This window comes from Colossoma macropomum, unplaced genomic scaffold (assembly GCF_904425465.1).
Source record: "Colossoma macropomum unplaced genomic scaffold, Colossoma_macropomum, whole genome shotgun sequence".
Taxonomy (NCBI): domain Eukaryota; kingdom Metazoa; phylum Chordata; class Actinopteri; order Characiformes; family Serrasalmidae; genus Colossoma; species Colossoma macropomum.
The window spans coordinates 30409369-30427596 of NW_023494802.1; the positions used below are offsets into that span (position 1 = coordinate 30409369).

At 39.8% G+C, this 18228-nt stretch overlaps 1 protein-coding gene across 3 annotated transcripts in view; it reads right to left on the reverse strand.

Annotated features, from left to right (window-relative positions):
- epm2a (EPM2A glucan phosphatase, laforin) overlaps window positions 1-16748 on the reverse strand; it is a 32531-nt gene extending 15783 nt beyond the window's left edge. Inside the window, exons 1-3 of one of the 3 annotated variants that reach the window (XM_036592475.1) lie at window positions 16670-16748; window positions 16175-16410; window positions 8579-8753 (exon numbers count right to left, since the gene is read on the reverse strand). In XM_036592475.1, the coding sequence (XP_036448368.1) occupies window positions 8579-8753; window positions 16175-16410; window positions 16670-16683 (425 nt within the window). In that variant the 5' untranslated portion in view covers window positions 16684-16748. Of the gene's footprint in view, window positions 1-8578; window positions 8754-16174; window positions 16425-16557 lie in introns of all 3 variants that reach the window. The other 2 variants (XM_036592473.1, XM_036592474.1) reach the window with 2 other exon arrangements.
- Window positions 16749-18228: the final 1480 nt, after the last annotated feature.

The following is an 18228-nucleotide window of genomic DNA, read 5'->3' on the forward strand; positions in this document are numbered from 1 at the left end:
GTGCAGTTTTACAGTGACAAGTTTTGTATGGAGCTGCTGCCACTGTTTTCCATTTCTAACATCTGACTGAAACTGATTAGGCTACAAATTGTATTCACAGTCTGTAACGTATCTAGAACTTCCAGTAGGCCAAAGTGCGAAAGACAGGAGGACCTGGGGGGGTCCAGGCCCTCCCAGTTGAAATGTTTTGGACCCCCTGAACATCTCAAAATCAAAAGTTTGTGGGTTTACTAATAAACTAATACAAATTCAGGGGAATGTCATTGTTTATCCTGCTTCACCCAGAATCAGTGCGCCTCTGTCCTTGGCATTCTTAATTAACTAGAGATGAAATGCTGCTACACCCCTGTATAACAGTAAGTCACTCAGTGTTGGAAACCCTATGAGCAAGTCTGTTTAAGACAACTTAACAACTCAACACAGTTTGTTAAGTCATCTCAATTAGATGCTGAGCTTACACACTTTCTTGTCTCAAAGCTTCAGTGCAAAATTACAAAGAGCATCATGAACTTGACACATCTTGGCTGACTAACTACAGTTGGGGTAAGGGGACAATTGCATTAGTTAGATTTTTGGCCAAATTATTCCTATCATCAAACTTATTAGATTAACCGTCCACATTTATAAGTGGCTCAGAGTGATAAAGTTAACAGTTTTTCTGAAGTAGCACTACAACAACAGCAAATTATTGGTCATTATGTTATTGACAGTAAGAAAAAACGCCAAAAGAGACTTTCAGCATATGAGATGTAGCTGCGTAATTGGAGGTTAATGTGCATTAATGGGTGTTGCAGCCCTCTGCCCCAGCTGAGCACTTTTTTATGACCCCCTGAGTCCTCTAAAGTGGAACAGCCTCGCTCTATCGTCTCACTCCTCCCTCTATCCCTCGTTCCTCTCCTCCCTTTGTACAACAGGGTCAAAAGGGACATGCGGAAAGAAGTGCTAATGGCTTAATATCTGCGAAAGCTCTCGAATCCAAAGCCATTCTGTTAATTGCTGAGTGCAGCTGAAACCTGCCGCCCTGAACAATTAGAGAGAGAGAGAAGAGAGAGAGAGAAATACATGAGGAATACAAATATAAATCTGCACAGAATAATAGGACATTAGCATATGTGATTTCTTTTGAGGCTGAACCAACAGCACAAATCCATCCTTAATTAGTTGGTAAATGAGGCACTTGTCTTAATGGGTTACTTTGTCCTCGATACAACTTCTTAGATTTTTTCTTTTCTTTTACTTTGTGGTTTATGCTTCTGCACGGTCCTCCCAGCTTACCGGCTAATGATGACTTTCTCTACAGCATGTGAGGTGTAGAGGCGGACAGAGGGAAAATGTAATGGAGATTAAGAGCGGCATCATTACAGATTTCAACAGAGGCCCAGAAAATGATATTAATTAGCCCGAGTGTGAAAATGAAGCCGAAAGCCGGCCAACAGCAGCACGGCACGACTGATGAGTGGCATTGATGCCATAGAGCTCCATTCAGCTAGCTGCTAATCCCCTGCCCTGAGGGCCTAATTAATTTTACAGTGCTCGAAATTGATGCATGCACAGTTTTTAGCATTAGCATTTAGCATTACAAAACGCGGGCAGAGGAAAACAGACGGAAATGAGCAGCTCCTTTCATTTTAGGAATGATCAGTCATCTGTGGGTGTGGGGAGAGAGAGAGAGAGAGAGAGAGAGAGAGAGAGGGACAGAGTGAGAGAAAAGGAGAGAGAGAAAGAAAGGTAGAGGGACAGAGTGAGAGAAAAGGAGAGTGAGAGAGACAGACAGAGAGAGACTAAAATAGTGAGAGAGAGAGAAGTGAGAGAGAAAGTGGTGGAGGAAAAGAGAGAGAAGAGGGCGTGCAGGATCGTTAAAGAGAGAGAGAGAGAGAAAAAGAGGGACAGAGTGAGAGAAAAGGAGAGAGAGAGAAAGAAAGATAGTGAGACAGAGTGAGAGAAAAGGAGAGTAGGAGAGACAGACAGAGAGAGAGACTAAAATAGTGAGAGAGAGAAGCGAGAGAGAAAGGGAAAAAAAGAGAGGGGAGAGAGCATGCAAGAGAGAGAGAAAGAGGGACCTGTAGAAGGATAGAGTGAGAGAAATGAAAAAGAGATGAAAGAAAAAAAGCATGAAAAAGAGAGAATGTGAGAAACAGAGGCAGAGAGAGAAAAAGTGAGAGAGAGAAAGAAAGACTAGAAGAAGAAGAGAAAAGTGAGAGAAAGGGAAGAGAGAGAAAGTGGTAGAGAGCATAAAGCATAGAGAGTATAGGAGAGAGAGATAAAGAAAGAAAGAAAAAAGACAGAGATATAGAGAGAAAGACAGAGGTGGAGTGAGAGAGAGAGACAAAAAGAGAGGAGTGAGAAAACGAAAAAGAAAAACAGTGGTAGAGTGAGATGTAGTCAGAGAGAGAGAGAGATAAAGGCAGGTAGATTGAGAGAGAATAACAGAGATAGGTAGAGAGTGAGAAAGAGTGTGTGAGAGAGAGAGAGAGAGAGAGGGAAGTCAGAGAAAGAAGTGGGGTAAGTGTGTGAGAGACAGAGGGAGGGAGAGAAAAGAGAGAGAGAGAGCAATATTTGCTGTGATGTGTGTAATAAGCAGGGTTGGTCAGGTGAAGATTTCTTTGCAAATTCTTCCTTCAAAAGTGCTAAAAATAAAACCAGCACTTTCCACAGAGAAGCTCGTCTCAAAAGGCTAGATTTAAACTCAAACATCCACTATATTGAAAAGAGAGACGGAGAGATTTACGGCATATGAAGGAGCAGAACGACGCCGCAGTGGTCTGATAGAACGTCTCCAGGGTTTACAGTCCGGTATCAGAGCTCTAAGCTGATTTAGTCCAAGGCTGCTGCTTCCTATTCAGACATCAGCTCTCTTTCACACTGCAGTGTCTGAGATAAACAAAGACGCTGGAATACTTTGGAACAAAACAAATTTGTTCACTTCCCCCCTTACGCCAAGTGTAGCCATCCGAAAAAGACATGTTTGCTGTCTGAAGTTTGCTACTATAGTTTTGCACTGGAGCTACGAGGCTAATGTAGCTAACAAATAATAGAAGCTCACAAGTACAAATTAGCATCAAACTGCATGGCTAAAATATCACACTGACCTCAAACTGTGTCCAGTTGTTAAATAATCTCAAATAGTCTTACATATAAAGGTTTATGACACTGTATGGCATACTGTCATCTATAGAGATGGACAAAAGTTTAGCATGGCTAAAAACAATAGCAGCTATCTTCAGGACACTGTTGTCCATACTTTTGTCCTTTTTTATAGAAAACAGTATATCATACAGCGTCAGAAAACACATAAGCAAGTCTATTTGAGGGAAAACATATCACACTGACATGATTTGAGGCAAATGTGCAATGATTTAGCCTCTTGGTTTACACAATGTTAACTGCTGGCTTCCTTTAATTGTTAGCTACATTAGCCTCATGGCTTCAGTGCAGACAAGAAGCCCATTCCATACACCAAAGTTTTCTTGGCTGATCGACTACATTTGGGGTGAAATTGTGTAAATTTGTTTTTGAGATAAATAATCGCTCTAATACAGAGACTAGGGATGCACAATGACAGTGAAATCATATCAGTATTGCTAAGTAACCACTTGCTATATGCTGCAGCTAACACTTACTATGTTTTGCCTGTAAAAAAACTGAAAATTGATACATTAAATGACTTCTATTGAAGCAACAGTGCATTATAGGGAGTGTATTATCACAAATAACATCACAGCTGTGACTCAGTTGCAGGCATGTCTACTGTCATCATCATGGTGATGATATTCATGATAATACACCACCTGGAGTGTTCTATAGCTTTTATAAAACAGTTCTGCAAAATAATTATAAAAATGAAAGCACAAAGCCCTGAATATTGTATCAAATATGCTTCAATATTTGCAATTCCTGTTTTTTGTTTAAACCGAGGGGCTGGCAACTTATGTTCTTAACTACAACTAGGCCGGTCAGCTACCCAACAGGCTAAAAGATAGACAACAGCTTTAACAACTCCATCATTAATATCACAGGCTTGAATTAATGGTACGCTAAAGGAACTACATTTCTGGGCAGAACACTTGTTTATGTCGATTTTTACTAATAATAACAATTTTTTTTCTGAAAAGTTGTGTATTTAATCTTATACAACAGTTAGTTCTGGCCACGCAAGCTGATTGGTTGAGTAGCGTTCTTACTGTGTTGTTATTTCACCATAACATCACGGGTTTTTCACAAACACTGTATGACTCCGTTGCTAAGCAACGAGTTTGACAGATGTAGGAGACGCTCAAGTGATTTGAACGGTTTTACTTCTTACTTTGCCACAAACAGAAAATGGATCTTTTAAGATCACATTTGACCGACAGCCGATTTGGTCAGACTCTGAAGATGAGACTACACTAAATTCCCACACTGTCATCACCACTGAGCAGCTTTTCAGTCGGCAGCTGTGACAGAAGAACAGCTAAACAACCTGGAATTAGCTTGCTTAGTATGCTGCAAATGTACTTAGTTTCAAGTAAATATTGAACATCTGCAAAGAGGTCTAATCTTGTACTGAAGTGGCAGGTAAAGAAGATAACAGGGTGATTCAGATATAACTTCATGGTTATACACAGAAGCAGAGAGTAATACCATTTGCGGGGTCAGAGACTGAACCACATTGCTTTGTACTCTTATCAGTCGAAATCCTAAGATAATAATCAGATTGTGCTTCCAGATCACACAGTATATTCCTGAGGCACAGAAGAGCCTTAAAGAAACAGTACCTTCTGCTCAGGTTTGATTCCCCTTATGAGTGGACTGAATCGATCCAATCTGACCCTCAGTTTCCATAAGTAGCATATTTATGAGCTGCCGAGCAAAAAGATGTGCAATACTGCAAGATATGTAAGACAAAAGCTCAGTCAACTCGCAACAATTAGGGAATAAAATAAACTACAAAAGTGCATTTCCGGTTGCTAGGTGGTTGTTTCGAGGTTTCTTGGGGGTTGCCAGATTGTTGCTAACGTGTTCCCTGTGGGTGCTAGGTTGTTGCTATGGTATCTCAAGGTGTTGCTCACATGGTTAACAGGGTTTTGCCATTAGACTTGTATAATAATGAATTAGTTAGTTGCACGAACTTTTTTCCACCATTCATTTTTTTACAATCATTATATGACATTCGTGCATCCAATCAAAAAGCTGTATACAAGCACACCATTCCTGACAATGCTGAACAATCTAGTGTTAGAAGAGCGTTGATATCTCGAAAACTGCAGGACAAGTCAGTGATCAAGCGAAAAAGAAGAATATAAATTGGATAATGACAGTTTTGCCCATTGCTTTGCTTTGCCAGTTTTGTTCTTATAGCAAATGACTGTAGCTAGTTATGTAGCTAGCTTCTATTTCTATCATGGGTTTGGCAATTTAGTCATTTACATTAACACTAGCCTGCTGCAAAAAATATATCTTGTAAGTAAAATCATCTTAAATCTAATCAATATGCAATCGTATGCAAAAGCTTGCTATTGTTGATTTTAATAAGTTAAAAAAAGGTTAACACATCCTCTGTAGCACATGTGTCAGACTCCAGTCCTCGTGGGCCAAAACACTGCAGACTTCAACACACTGCCTCATTAAACACACCTGATTCAGCTCATCAGCTAATTCGCACAGCCTTCATGACCTGAATTCAGAGCATTAAAAGAGGGTAAACGCAAATCTCCACAGCACTTCGGTGCCAGTTTGACATGCCTGATCTATAGGGAACATACTTCTGCAAATTTTAAAGCACACTTACTCTTTATTTACTGAATTTGAAATACTGAAAAAATATAAAATGGGACCTGTGCTAAAGTTATGCCACATCTTATATTTTGTGTTTTATTTTTATTTGGTCTGTTAAAGCTTCACTATGTAGGTTTTGGAGATTTGGAGACCTCTCTGGTGGAAATGAGTAATTGCATGCAACATCAGGTTTTACAGAGTGACTTGCAGCAGTGTACAGACACCATAGTTTAGTATGTTTTTTTCTTCCAGATATTTTGCATCTATTACAGGTCCTTAATAGGCCTTTTGACTGACCTGTAGGATCTCAAACATTTTTGAAAACTGTCCACTTTTCATAGAACAACCTTCTAATACATTCAATTCAACCCCACAGCAGTGCGATGAAGTAACTGAGCCTCAGGATATCAGGATTAGTGTCATCTAATGATGTCGGCAGTGATGTTCCCCACAAAACTCTGCAGCCACCCTGAGGCCATTCCAGCGAATTGGAGAAAAATCTTCTGACGTATAATTGTCGCAATCTGACTTCCTAGAGACAATACTAACAAGGTTATCTGTGCAGCCGCCCGATGCTTCTGAAGTAATCCTTTTAGCTGCTTCTTGCTGTTTTTTCCCAGAAGAAATCCCAGAGAGCTTAAATGAAACAGGCTGAGTGAAAAGCTGAGGGCAGCGGTGACTTTGAACCTGCTGAAGAACTTCATGAAGCATTGTTAAAGAGAAGTAGGGTGAGAGACACTGACAGAGAGAGACAGGGAAACTACTACAGGTGGCACTGAAAGCTCAACACCAGTATTAATGCACAGTCATTCAGTATTTGAGCTTAGAGGTGAAACTGACTATGACCCCACTTGTCACACACACACACACACACACACACATTCACAGCTGCTAAACGTTTATAATCAATGTTTTCAATGACATAAAACCAATTTAGTTGCAGCCAAATGTATAAAATGATTCTAATAGAAAAACACCACAGGTTAATCATCAATTAATCATCAATTAATTCCTAATACACTAGGGACCTGTAAATACATGTTATGTTAGATGGTTCCAGGGTGATACTGGAACCAAAACTAGAGGTCAATTCTTAAAGCAGACAACTTGACAAAAAATTAATGTAAACTGATAACTACAGTATATTATTTATCTTTGAATAATTTATTGTTCACTGAATTCTTTAATTTTAATAATAATATGATGTTTGTTTATTTGATGTTTGTTAATAACACCTTCAGAGGGCGACAGTGAGTGAAGTTTGTTTATTTGACGTTAATAACACCTTTAGAGGGCAGCAATGAGTAATGTTTGTTTATTTGATGTTTATTAATGACACCTTTAGAGGGCAGCAATGAGTAATGTTTGTTTATTTGATGTTAATAACACCTTCAGAGGGCGGCGGTGAGTACCGTTTGTTTATTTGATGTTAATAACACCTTCAGAGGGCGGCAGTGAGTACCGTTTGTTTATTTGATGTTAATAACACCTTCAGAGGGCGGCGGTGAGTAATGTTTGTTTATGTGACGTTAATAACGCCTTTAGAGGGCGGCAGTGAGTACTGTTTGTTTATGTGATGTTAATAACGCCTTTAGAGGGTGGCGGTGAGTACCGTTTGTTTATTTGACGTTAATAACACCTTTAGGAGGCGGCAGTGAATAATGTTTGTTTATTTAATGTTAATAACACCTTCAGAGGGCAGCGGTGAGTAATGTTTGTTTATTTGAGCTTGAGCTGTGTCTGTCATTAGTTAGGAACTACTAAATATTGACATCTAAGAAGTAAAATAGCTAATCAGCCAATTTGGCCACTTTAGGTTTATACTTTAAAAGCTGCATACAATGAACAAAAAAGGACAATAAAATTTTAATCACAATTATTTGTAGGGTGATTAATTATCAGCTAAAATTGACAATGATCGTGACAGACCTACACAAACACACATACACACCTGGGGACTGCAAAGAGGACAGCAGTAAAATAAAGTGGCCAGCAGCTTGAAAATCTGCTTGATCAGTCAAAAAATGTCTTTTTTTAAAAAAAAGAGTTTCATTTTTTCTCTAGTTCCAACTGTTTGATGCTTTGTCCTTTGCTTTTCCACTTTTAATCTACTGCTTTTCATCCACCCCTCCATCATACACACAGTCTCGCCCAGGGCTTTTCAACTCAAAGGCGTTTGTTAATATTCATAATAGTGTTTGTAACTGCGCTCAACAATGGACTAATTCACACTCACATGCACACAGACTGCAGGTGTGTGATGTCCTGTCCTCCGCTGTGACCCTGTTAGAGTCTATTAGAGACCATCACGCACAGCTCTGACCTTTACTACGACCTACATGCGCTTGTGACAGAGAGAGAGAGAGAACAGAGAAGAAAAGCTGCTTAACCACAAAAAGAGCTGAAGGAGAACATGAGAGCGAGATAAAGAGCAAAAGAGAGAAACGAAGCAGAAAAAGTGAACAAATAAAGGAAAGTTTCTCTCTTCTAATGTATGTTATTTCATATCCAGCAGTAACAGCTCACTAATTTTCTATTTATAGCAATTTTTGTATTACGTTATCTGCTACAACATTTTTTTATTAACTATTTTTGAAATATGAAGCATTCTGGTTGTTTATTTTATTATACGTTAACGCTCTGTAGATTTCTCGGTCATTTTAGAATGATTTACACCTCTGTCCATCATTATGGACACATACTAAACTGTGAAGATGTACAGTATAGAATCATATTCAAATAATTTTGCACATGTATCTGCAGCCAAATTGGTTCTATAGCGTTAAAACAGTGACTCCCCACTTGTGATCATTACTGTACATACTTTGAGAAGTGCATGGCCTGCTCTCCAGCGACGCTGAAGTAGAAGTCGGTCGTGTGTTTCATCTCGTCTGTGTGGCCACTCTTCTCGATCCAGTGACCGATCGGGTGACAGTACACGCCATCCACCATGTTGCTTTTGTCATACACACACTCACGGTCATGATGAGGACCGTTACCTGGAGACAGAGTTGACTTCAATGACTTAAATGGTTTTATTAGGAATAGATTCAAAAGAACACTTAAAACTAGAAGAGGAAAGTCTGTGAATGAAACTTAAGTTGGCTTGAAAAGCAGCTGCTATGAAAACCCAGGTGGATGCTAAGATGTTCCTAGGCCACTGCTATGGAATCCATGGTGTTTGCTATGGTGTTGCTTGGCTGCCTCTATGGTATAATATATAGTGGTTGCTAAGATGTTGCTAGGCTGTTGCTATGTTATCCCAGGACAGTCAGGACAGGTGTTTCATGTAATGACAGCTAACAGAAGTACACAGCGATAATTAGCATGTGATATAAGCTGTAATGACAATTACTGGTAATAGTAGCATGGCACTGTTACATTACTGGACATAATTTGTTATGACAAATTATGACAGCATATGACATCTGCCATCACATGTTTACGGCAAGGTTATGTCGGTGTCACGTAGCAGAGTTCCAATAAAGCATTAACCAAGAAACACAGATACTGTATGACAATGCTACTCAAAAAAATGTCAAAATTCAGGTTACATGACTTACTTTTGTCCATTTTCTAGATCAGTGATTCTCCAACTGGTCCTCAGGGCCCCCAGATGGTCCACATTTCTTATTCTATCCCTGTGTGTTGCGAATTAGGATCAAGCAAAAATGTGGACCGTCTGAGAGACCATGATAGTTTTGCAAGCCAGATTTCTGTCTTTTTTTCAGAATGTTTGTCGCTTTTCATTGCAAAAACATGGCCAAGAACCACCTATCTTTTTAGGCAGCGACCAATCAGAACCCGCCATTTTAGCACAGTGTGTAAGGGGAGGCAATGGTAAAAAACCCACAGATATATATTGCTCTGATTTTTTTGTGATGATGTCCAGGGCAGGCAGGGCTGACTCTCGCCTTTAAGGGCCCTAAGCAGGATTTTTTTGTATCTAGCTAGCTGATATATTGTAAAACTAGAGACTAAATAATGACAATGACTAAATTATCTAAATCTGTAACTGGCTAATTGTGTTTTGCTGATGACTGAATGCTCATTTGGGGTTATGAAAAGTTACAGTTTAAATTACACATAGACTTCTCAGCATTCTGGATTCAGTGGTCTGTGTCATGACGAAGAACTTCATGTTTTCCCAGCTAACTTAGCTTAGTTGGATGTAACCCTGGTGGCAGTGGCGACAGTGTTGTTTTTTTAACCTAAATAAATGCTTTACTTTCTACTACTTTAGGGAGTATGATTTCTTCTTCCTGATTTGGCGACTCCTCTTCATGTTTCACGTGATTGGCTGTTCATCATAAACGTCATGTTTTTATGTTCACGCTCATGAGCATTAATCACAGCCTGAGTATCTAGATCTGGATTAACAGTGAAAGTTTTTAACTGCTGTTGCAAAACAAGTATGCCAACACGAATGGCATAACCACAAAACACCGATTCATACATTCTTTTTTTGGAACATGATTAACCAGTTAGACAATCTTAGGGAACACAGTGGTACAGTAATAACCCAGAAGTTGTTAGGGGCACTCTGGCAGCAGTGGGGCCCTAAGCAGCTGCTTGTGTCGCTTATTAGGTAGAGCAGGCAGCTGTTCACTACTGTTGACTAGAATATAGCTGGAAAAACAAATAGTCGTGGCCAATTTTGTGTGCGAAAGATCTCAGAAGGTCCATTTTTATGTGAGCGGAACATTTGAGGTTGAAAGTCCAAGGACCAGTTTGAGAACCACTGTTCTAGATAATAGTATGTCATACAGTATCAGAAACCATATAAGCAAGTCTATCTGATCAATATTTAACAACAAGCATGTCTTTGCAGGCACAGAGATAATCAGTGGCTATAAGCTTCCATTACTTGTTAGCTCCATTAGCCCTGTAGTTCCAGTGCAAAACTAGGGAAGCAAACTTCAGACACCAGGTCTTGGGTGATTGACTGCAACTGTGTACATTTGATATTGAGCAAACTTTAACCTGTCATTAACACAAACTTATAAAAAATGCAATCTCTCTCTTTATGCTGTTTCCTGCCTTTAAAAACAGCCACATTGAACCGAGCAAACTGTAAAAAAAATCATTATTTTGTTAAGCAGAAGGTCAGGTAAATGAGGTTGTATCGGGGCAGAGGCCTAACATCAGTGCCTTCACTGAACCAGAGCCGTTAAAGCACAGAGCAGAGCCTTTGCATTTTATTCACGTCTACCTCAAGCTTTCGATAATAGCCATGTAATTCTGCTTAATTGGAGCTGGCGGGTCATGAAAAGTCCGAGCAGGTCAAACTTATTCTCCATGAACTGAATTCAATTGAGAGAGAACCTGTACAGCTATAATAACCATCACACAATCAGGATTCAGTTGCCCTAACAAGGTCTTTAATGATTACAGTCATTTTAAAATTATGTTCTGTACAATGATTTGTGTTTTGTGTTGTGTTTAGGTCTTTACTGATGCAAACCAAGCCCAGATCCACAGGCGCATATTTTCAGACAGACCCTGATTCATTCTGGAAAACAGAAAAATGCAGCAGATTTGTTCATCTATCATCGTCTCTGACCTGTCAGCCATGAGCCTGCGGGACAACTCATGAGACAGAGCAAGACATGGAATCTATGTATCAATTTTATTCTTATTAAATATTAATGCTTTGATAGCATATGCACTATTGCGCAAGCAAGAGATGCACCGTGTGTATTCATATATCTCTGAGCATGTCGTCATTTTGTAGTTTATCGTTAGTATCCAGATGAGTGTCGGGTGTAAAGTATATTTGTCAATGTCAAAAAACTCTTTATAATGCTGTGTGATTTAGCAGTAGTCAGCTGGAATTTGGTCCAACAAGTTTTCTAGCATGCCCTCACTAACTTCAACTCGAAAGTTTCACACCTTTATCACCATCACAGTCATCAACAATGCAGCATAGTCATCACCAACACATTATAATCATCATCAACACACTGTAGTCATCACCAACACGAAATAGGCATCAGTGACACTGTCAGTCTGTCTATGATGACAGTGATGTGTCCGTGATGACTATGACGTGTTGGTGATGATTATGATGTGTTAGTGATGTCTATGTTGTGTTGATGATGATTATGATGTGTTAGTGGTGTCTATGTTGCGCTGATGATGACGGTGTGTTTGTGATGACTATGCAATGTTAGTGACGTCTATAATGTGTCTGAGATGAACATAATGTGTGTTACTATGATACGTGGGTGATGACTATGATGTGCCTGTGATTATATGATATGTGGGTGATGACTATGATGTGTCTGTGTTACTGTGATACGTGGGTGATGACTATGATGTGTCTGTGTTACTATGATACGTGGGTAATGACTATGATGTGTCTGTGTTACTATGATACGTAGGTGATGACTATGATGTGTCTGTATTACTATGATACGTGGGTGATGACTATGATGTGTCTGTGTTACTATGATACGTGGGTGATGACTATGATGTGTCTGTGATTATATATGTGGGTGATGACTATGATGTGTCTGTGTTACTATGATACGTGGGTGATGACTATCATGTGTCTGTGTTACTATGATACGTGGGTGATGACTATGATGTGTCTGTGTTACTATGATACGTGGGTGATGACTATGATGTGTCTGCGTTACTATGATACGTGGGTGATGACTATCATGTGTCTGTGTTACTATGATACGTGGGTGATGACTATGATGTGTCTGCGTTACTATGATACGTGGGTGATGACTATCATGTGTCTGTGTTACTATGATACGTGGGTGATGACTATGATGTGTCTGCGTTACTATGATACGTGGGTGATGACTATGATGTGCCTGTGATTATATGATATGTGGGTGATGACTATGATATGCGATCATGTTGGTGATGACTATGATGTGTCTGTGATAACTATGTTGCGTTGATGACGATGGTGTGTCTGTGATGACGGCAATGTTGGTGACGTCTATAATCTGTGTGATGGCTATAATGTGTCTGTGATTACTATGATATGTGGGTGATGACTATGATGTGTCTGATTACTATGATATGTGGGTGATGACTATGATGTTCTGTGATTTCTCTATGTTGGTGATGACTGATGTGTCTGTAATGACTGAGTGATAAGCATGATATGTGAATGATGACTGATGTTTCAAGCATGACTATGAAATGTCAGTGATTACTATGTTGTGTCGGTGATGACTGATGTCTCAGTAACGACTGATATGTTGATGATGACTATAGTGTGTTGGTGACAACTATGATGTGTCATATGATGAGATGATGTCAGTGATGACTATATGTTAGTGACGACTTGTGTTTGTGGTGATGACTGATGTGTCTGTGATGTATCTGTTATAACTATGATGTATTGGTGATGACAATCACGTGACAGTGGTGACTATAATGGTGTTGTTATGACAGCAACAATTTGTCACTGAGATTTGTTTCCTTTTGTTATTGTATTTGATATACAGCATCAGTATGCTTTTACTTATAACCCCCCATGCGAAGAATTTCCTTTCGAGGACAATAACACCATCTATCTATCTGTCTATCTGAAGCCTGAGACAGGGCTGTGTTTTTGGAAGGCTACACTGCCAGGTGGAACTGAGACTTGGCACTCAGTGAAAGTGGGCCTAGATCCACACGGCGCAATCACCATACATTGTTTTAATAAATGTGTCACATGTTCTAAGGAAGTTGCGCTGCTTGTTGACAAGTCGGAAATTATAGCTTGCCAACAAACCGAGAAAGAAAGGAAGTGAATGGATTCCAGCAAAAGAGAAACAACAGAAAATATGTTCTGGCTCTCATCAGCTAGTTAAGCAGACGCATTCGGAGTGAAACATGAATGAACCCCAACAAAATGGCAGAACGGAACACATGGGAACGCACACAGAGGAACCGAGGCCAATTAAGAAGCACAAAGGTCCAAGAGAGAAGAGACTAGGAATGCTTTTCACTTGAGGAGCTTTTCTTACTCTCAGGCTCCACAAAACTTAACGGCTCATGCACTTGGGTGTGAATCAAGAAAATGACTCTAACACAAAGAAGATTCTAACTTTAGCATAAAAGAATCTACAAGGGCCTTGAGATGGGGTGTCCATATTTTCTGTGCCACCACTGCCATCTAGGGGTAAACATAGTCCATTACATTACATCCATTCTCTGAATACAACTGCATTATTGTAGAAAGTTCTGCCGTTTAATTATACTTTAATTTTTTTAAATATTGTTGTGTAAACCCAGTCCCAGCAACAGATACAGCGGTGTGAAGAGGTTCTTGCCGGTAAAACGTGGCCTTCATTAATCTAATATGCTGTAATGAATATACAAATCCAACAGACTTAATGGACAGTCTGGCTATTTCTTTAAACATTTAGCCTAGGCTACATAATGCATTTGATTTGTGGCTGATCAAGGCTGGGTGAACACTCTGGGTGATTAGAGTCCTGAATTAACTTAATGGAAATCTAATTGACCACACTTTGGCCAACATTTCGGCCAGTTTGCCAAAAGAGGAGTGTGAACTCAGTCCCAGTAAAATAAGCGTTAGCATATTGAAGCTGATAAAGTTCAGTAATTTAGCTAACCTGCCTCTATCAATCACAGACACTTTTGGTTTAAGTCTTGTTGATCGAGTGAAATGTACACTTGGCTGGGCTCTTTGTTTGACAAGGCCTACTGGGAAACCTCAGAGAGGGCAGACTAATTGAGGAGACTAGCCTAGCATAGATGACAGTCTGAGTGTGACAGTGCTGTCCATACAGCATAAATGAAGTCTACTGAGGGCACTTAGCAGGGAAAAATCCTCACACTTTAAATGGACAGCAGTGAATGACCATGCAATCTGAGCTCATCTTTGAAGGAAAAATGGTGTAAGAGTAGTTATCAGTAAGATCATGTTAGCACAACACAACACTCAAAACGTTAATCAAAAATGCACATCATAAAAAGTGATTTTTTACATTTGATGTCTGATACATGGTGTATGTTTGTAAATGACTTCTATGTAGCTAGTCATAAGGTTCACTTTATCAACAGAACAATATCTTTTATATTTAACAGACCTCTAAACTGTTTAGAGGGCATCATGCCCATATTGGGAACTCTGTCTTGACACAGATTTTTCTATGGGAAAAATGAATAAATCTGTGGAAATTTCCTGCTTTGAAATCCCAGAATTACGAGGTTGTTTAGCAGTCGAAAAACGAGCGATGCTACACTCCTGCTACAGACAAGCTACCGCTCCTGTACTTTCTAATGATGCTGCATGAAAGTAAGTGCACCTTTAAACTTTATTATATAACAACACCAGCTACTGTAGGATGCCAAAGCAGCTTAGCTACCACATTTGATGAAGTTTGCTGGTTTGTGTGGGGTATTTTGTTGAGGTTGTCAGTCTTATGATGTCTGTTCAACGCGCAGAATCTAGCAATATTCATAATATGACTCTTTCCTGACTTTGTAAACTCTATAGAAAACAGATAGTCCTCTGTTGTTAAAATTGCACGCAAGACACAACTTCAGGGGGTCCACGTCCACTTGCATACCATTTTAATTCCATTTTTTGTGCTTTGTAGTTCTACATTTACAGACTGTAGTCCATCTGTTTCTTTGTATACTTTGTTAGCCCCCTTTTACTATGTTTTCCAGCAGCACTTCCGTGTGTGATCCACTCACACCAGCGCAACACACACTTATTCCACCACCACATCAGCGCTGAGAATGATCCACCACCCAAATAATACCTGTTCTGTGGGGTTCTGACCATTGAAGAACAGGGTGAAAGGGGGTAACAACGTACACAGAGAAACAGATGGACTATAGTCTGTAATTGTAGAGCTACAAAGTGAAACTATATGGTAAGTGGAGCTGATAAAATGGACAAAAAGTGTAGATACAGAGAGGTGGTGTTAATGAAGCAGCTGGTTGGTGTATACATATTTTTTAATCAATAATTATGTTTTAATATTAGAATGCATTTCTCATTTAATTGGTATTCACACATAAAAAGTCACCACCCAGGTGAAAAAAAAATCATATAAACCATTAAAAGTTTCTGTTGGTTCCTGATGCTGTCCAATAGTCACTAAAGGTATTTTGTGTTGTCCAGATAAGTTGATATCACAGGGGTCAAGGAATCTAATGGTGTAATAGACTGATTCCAGATGGATTTGATGATTTTTAAAGGTGGAATGTAAAGGTGTCCTACATGATACTAGTGGTCTCTAATGGCAACCATTAAGCCAATTCCCATTAGAAAGCAAAGCCATCAGGTTTTAAACCTAATGTTGGGAGTTTGAGAGAAAACGCCTTTATTTTCCAAACAGCACAGGAAAACTCAGACATGATAGATATTAAAATGGTGTTCAGGCTGCTGCTTTGAACTGGATTATTATTTCTAAGTAATGTTAAATACCTTCCCAGATAAAGTTCCCGTCCACCCGCTTAATGAACTTGAACCAGTGCTTATCCGTGTACGGCTCGGCTAGATGCACCTGCCCAGTCCACAGGAAGGGCTCGCGGGTGGACAGCAGCGGCCGTGCGGCGCTCATCCGGACGGCCTTATCCGGGCTCCACTGACCGAGCTCCGGGCGGGAGCCCAGCACAAACACCTCGATGTCCGGGCGATCCGGGGTTAAGATCACCCCGAACCTGAAAATCAGCATCTTGAATAAGAAATACAATATATGTCTTTAACTGCGACTGTAAGAAAACACTGGTCGTGTTCAGTCGGTCTGACAGACCCCTGACATTAGAAGAGATGAGTGGAGCTCAGAGCTAAAAATAAGGCTTGTGTACTCTTTGGCAGCGTTCAGCTGGGAGTGAGCGGGCAGCTCAGGTCATTTTTCATGAAAACCTCACCCTCATAGGCGCTGTAAGTATTTTTTGTTGAGTGTGGGTGCTTACATACCGACACAGACCCATTTGGGTTTAATTACTAGCAGCTAGCATTTCGACTTGTTCCCTGAGTTCGGTTCGCTACTGTTTTGCTCAAGTTGTAGTTTCCAAACTGAGACATTTGAACGCGGTTAGTTCTGAGTAGTCGTGAGCTGAAACTACAATTCCCATGATGCTTTGCGTACAACCAAGACGAAGAGAGACAAACAGCAGACTACTCAGCGACAACTAGAGGAAGAAGAGCTTACAACAAGATGAAGGTTACTCTCCATAAGGCCTGTTAAAGTATTCGTTTCTATACAGAATCACGCTGTGTCGAGAACGAAAGTTCAACTTGTGATGATTAGCATTCGCTCTACTTTCAGGTGTTTTTAACCTGATACTTTTTACCCTCACTCTAGTTACTCCGGACTGGGGGGCCAGTTAAGTGCAGTCTTGGTGGTGGTCCGAGGGACAAAAAGACAAAATAGTATCCAGATAAATAAAGGTTTAAATCATGTTGTTAAAAGATTTTTTTATATATATGTTTTGTTATAAAATTGCTTTTAAAAATAGAAACGTGAAAGAAAAAATAAAAATTAAATAAGTTACACATCGCTGCCGTCGGGACAAAACCTTGTATCTCCATTTTTGTCGTTTTCCAGTTCTTGACATATTTTGAAAATGCCTGTTGTTCTTCACGTTGTTTGTAAATTTCATGATGAATGGACCAAAAGAAATTACCCAAAATGACTTTGAAAAAAGTCTGGTTCCACTGACTTACATTAAAAGTAGAGTATGTTTTTTCCTTCTCCTGTAAAGTTATCATTTTGGAGATACGAGGTTTCGTTCCGACAACAGCGATATAGTACAAAACATAAATGTAATTTGTTTTGTCATGGGTGAGTGGTGGGGTTAGGTTTTCTGACCTTGAGGATATTTGATTTCCTGGCCAACATCCTTATGGACCAAATTTGGCCACAATCAGCCCTTCTCCAGTTTTTTGGTAACTAATTTCCTTCTGGGTCATTATTTGTTTACTTACTTAGGTTAATGTAGGATGTTTTAGACTTCTGTACCCATTCTTGTTTCTTAACATGTGACATCACCATGATTGCATGTTCAGAATGGCCAAATAACATCAGTGGTGCTCCATTCACTCATAAAGCCTGTCTCTATGGACCAAGGGCTCCAAAGTGAGGGAGGGACCACAAGGACACTTTCAGCCAAAATTATTTTGAGTTCAGACGATGCCTTCAACATGTGGTGGTAGTATAAGAGAAAACTGATCGAGGGAGGGGGAAGACCTCTAAAAACTGGGCAGCTTCTGTCTGTAGCTAGAAGGCCAGATCCCCCTCATAGCTGTACTGATGTAGGACTGAGGAACTAGGAGGAGATGGGGTGGCAGTGGGGACTGCGAACATTTGGTCACATGAGGATGTGAAATTACAGGGTGCTAGATTGGAAGAAGGAGGGGTTATAACATAACTACATCAGAAAACAGACCGTACCATTCAAAGGCCTGAAAAACTACTGTTTTTATAACTGGTGTAAATTGTACCCTAACATAATACATTGTTAAGCTAGAAAGAA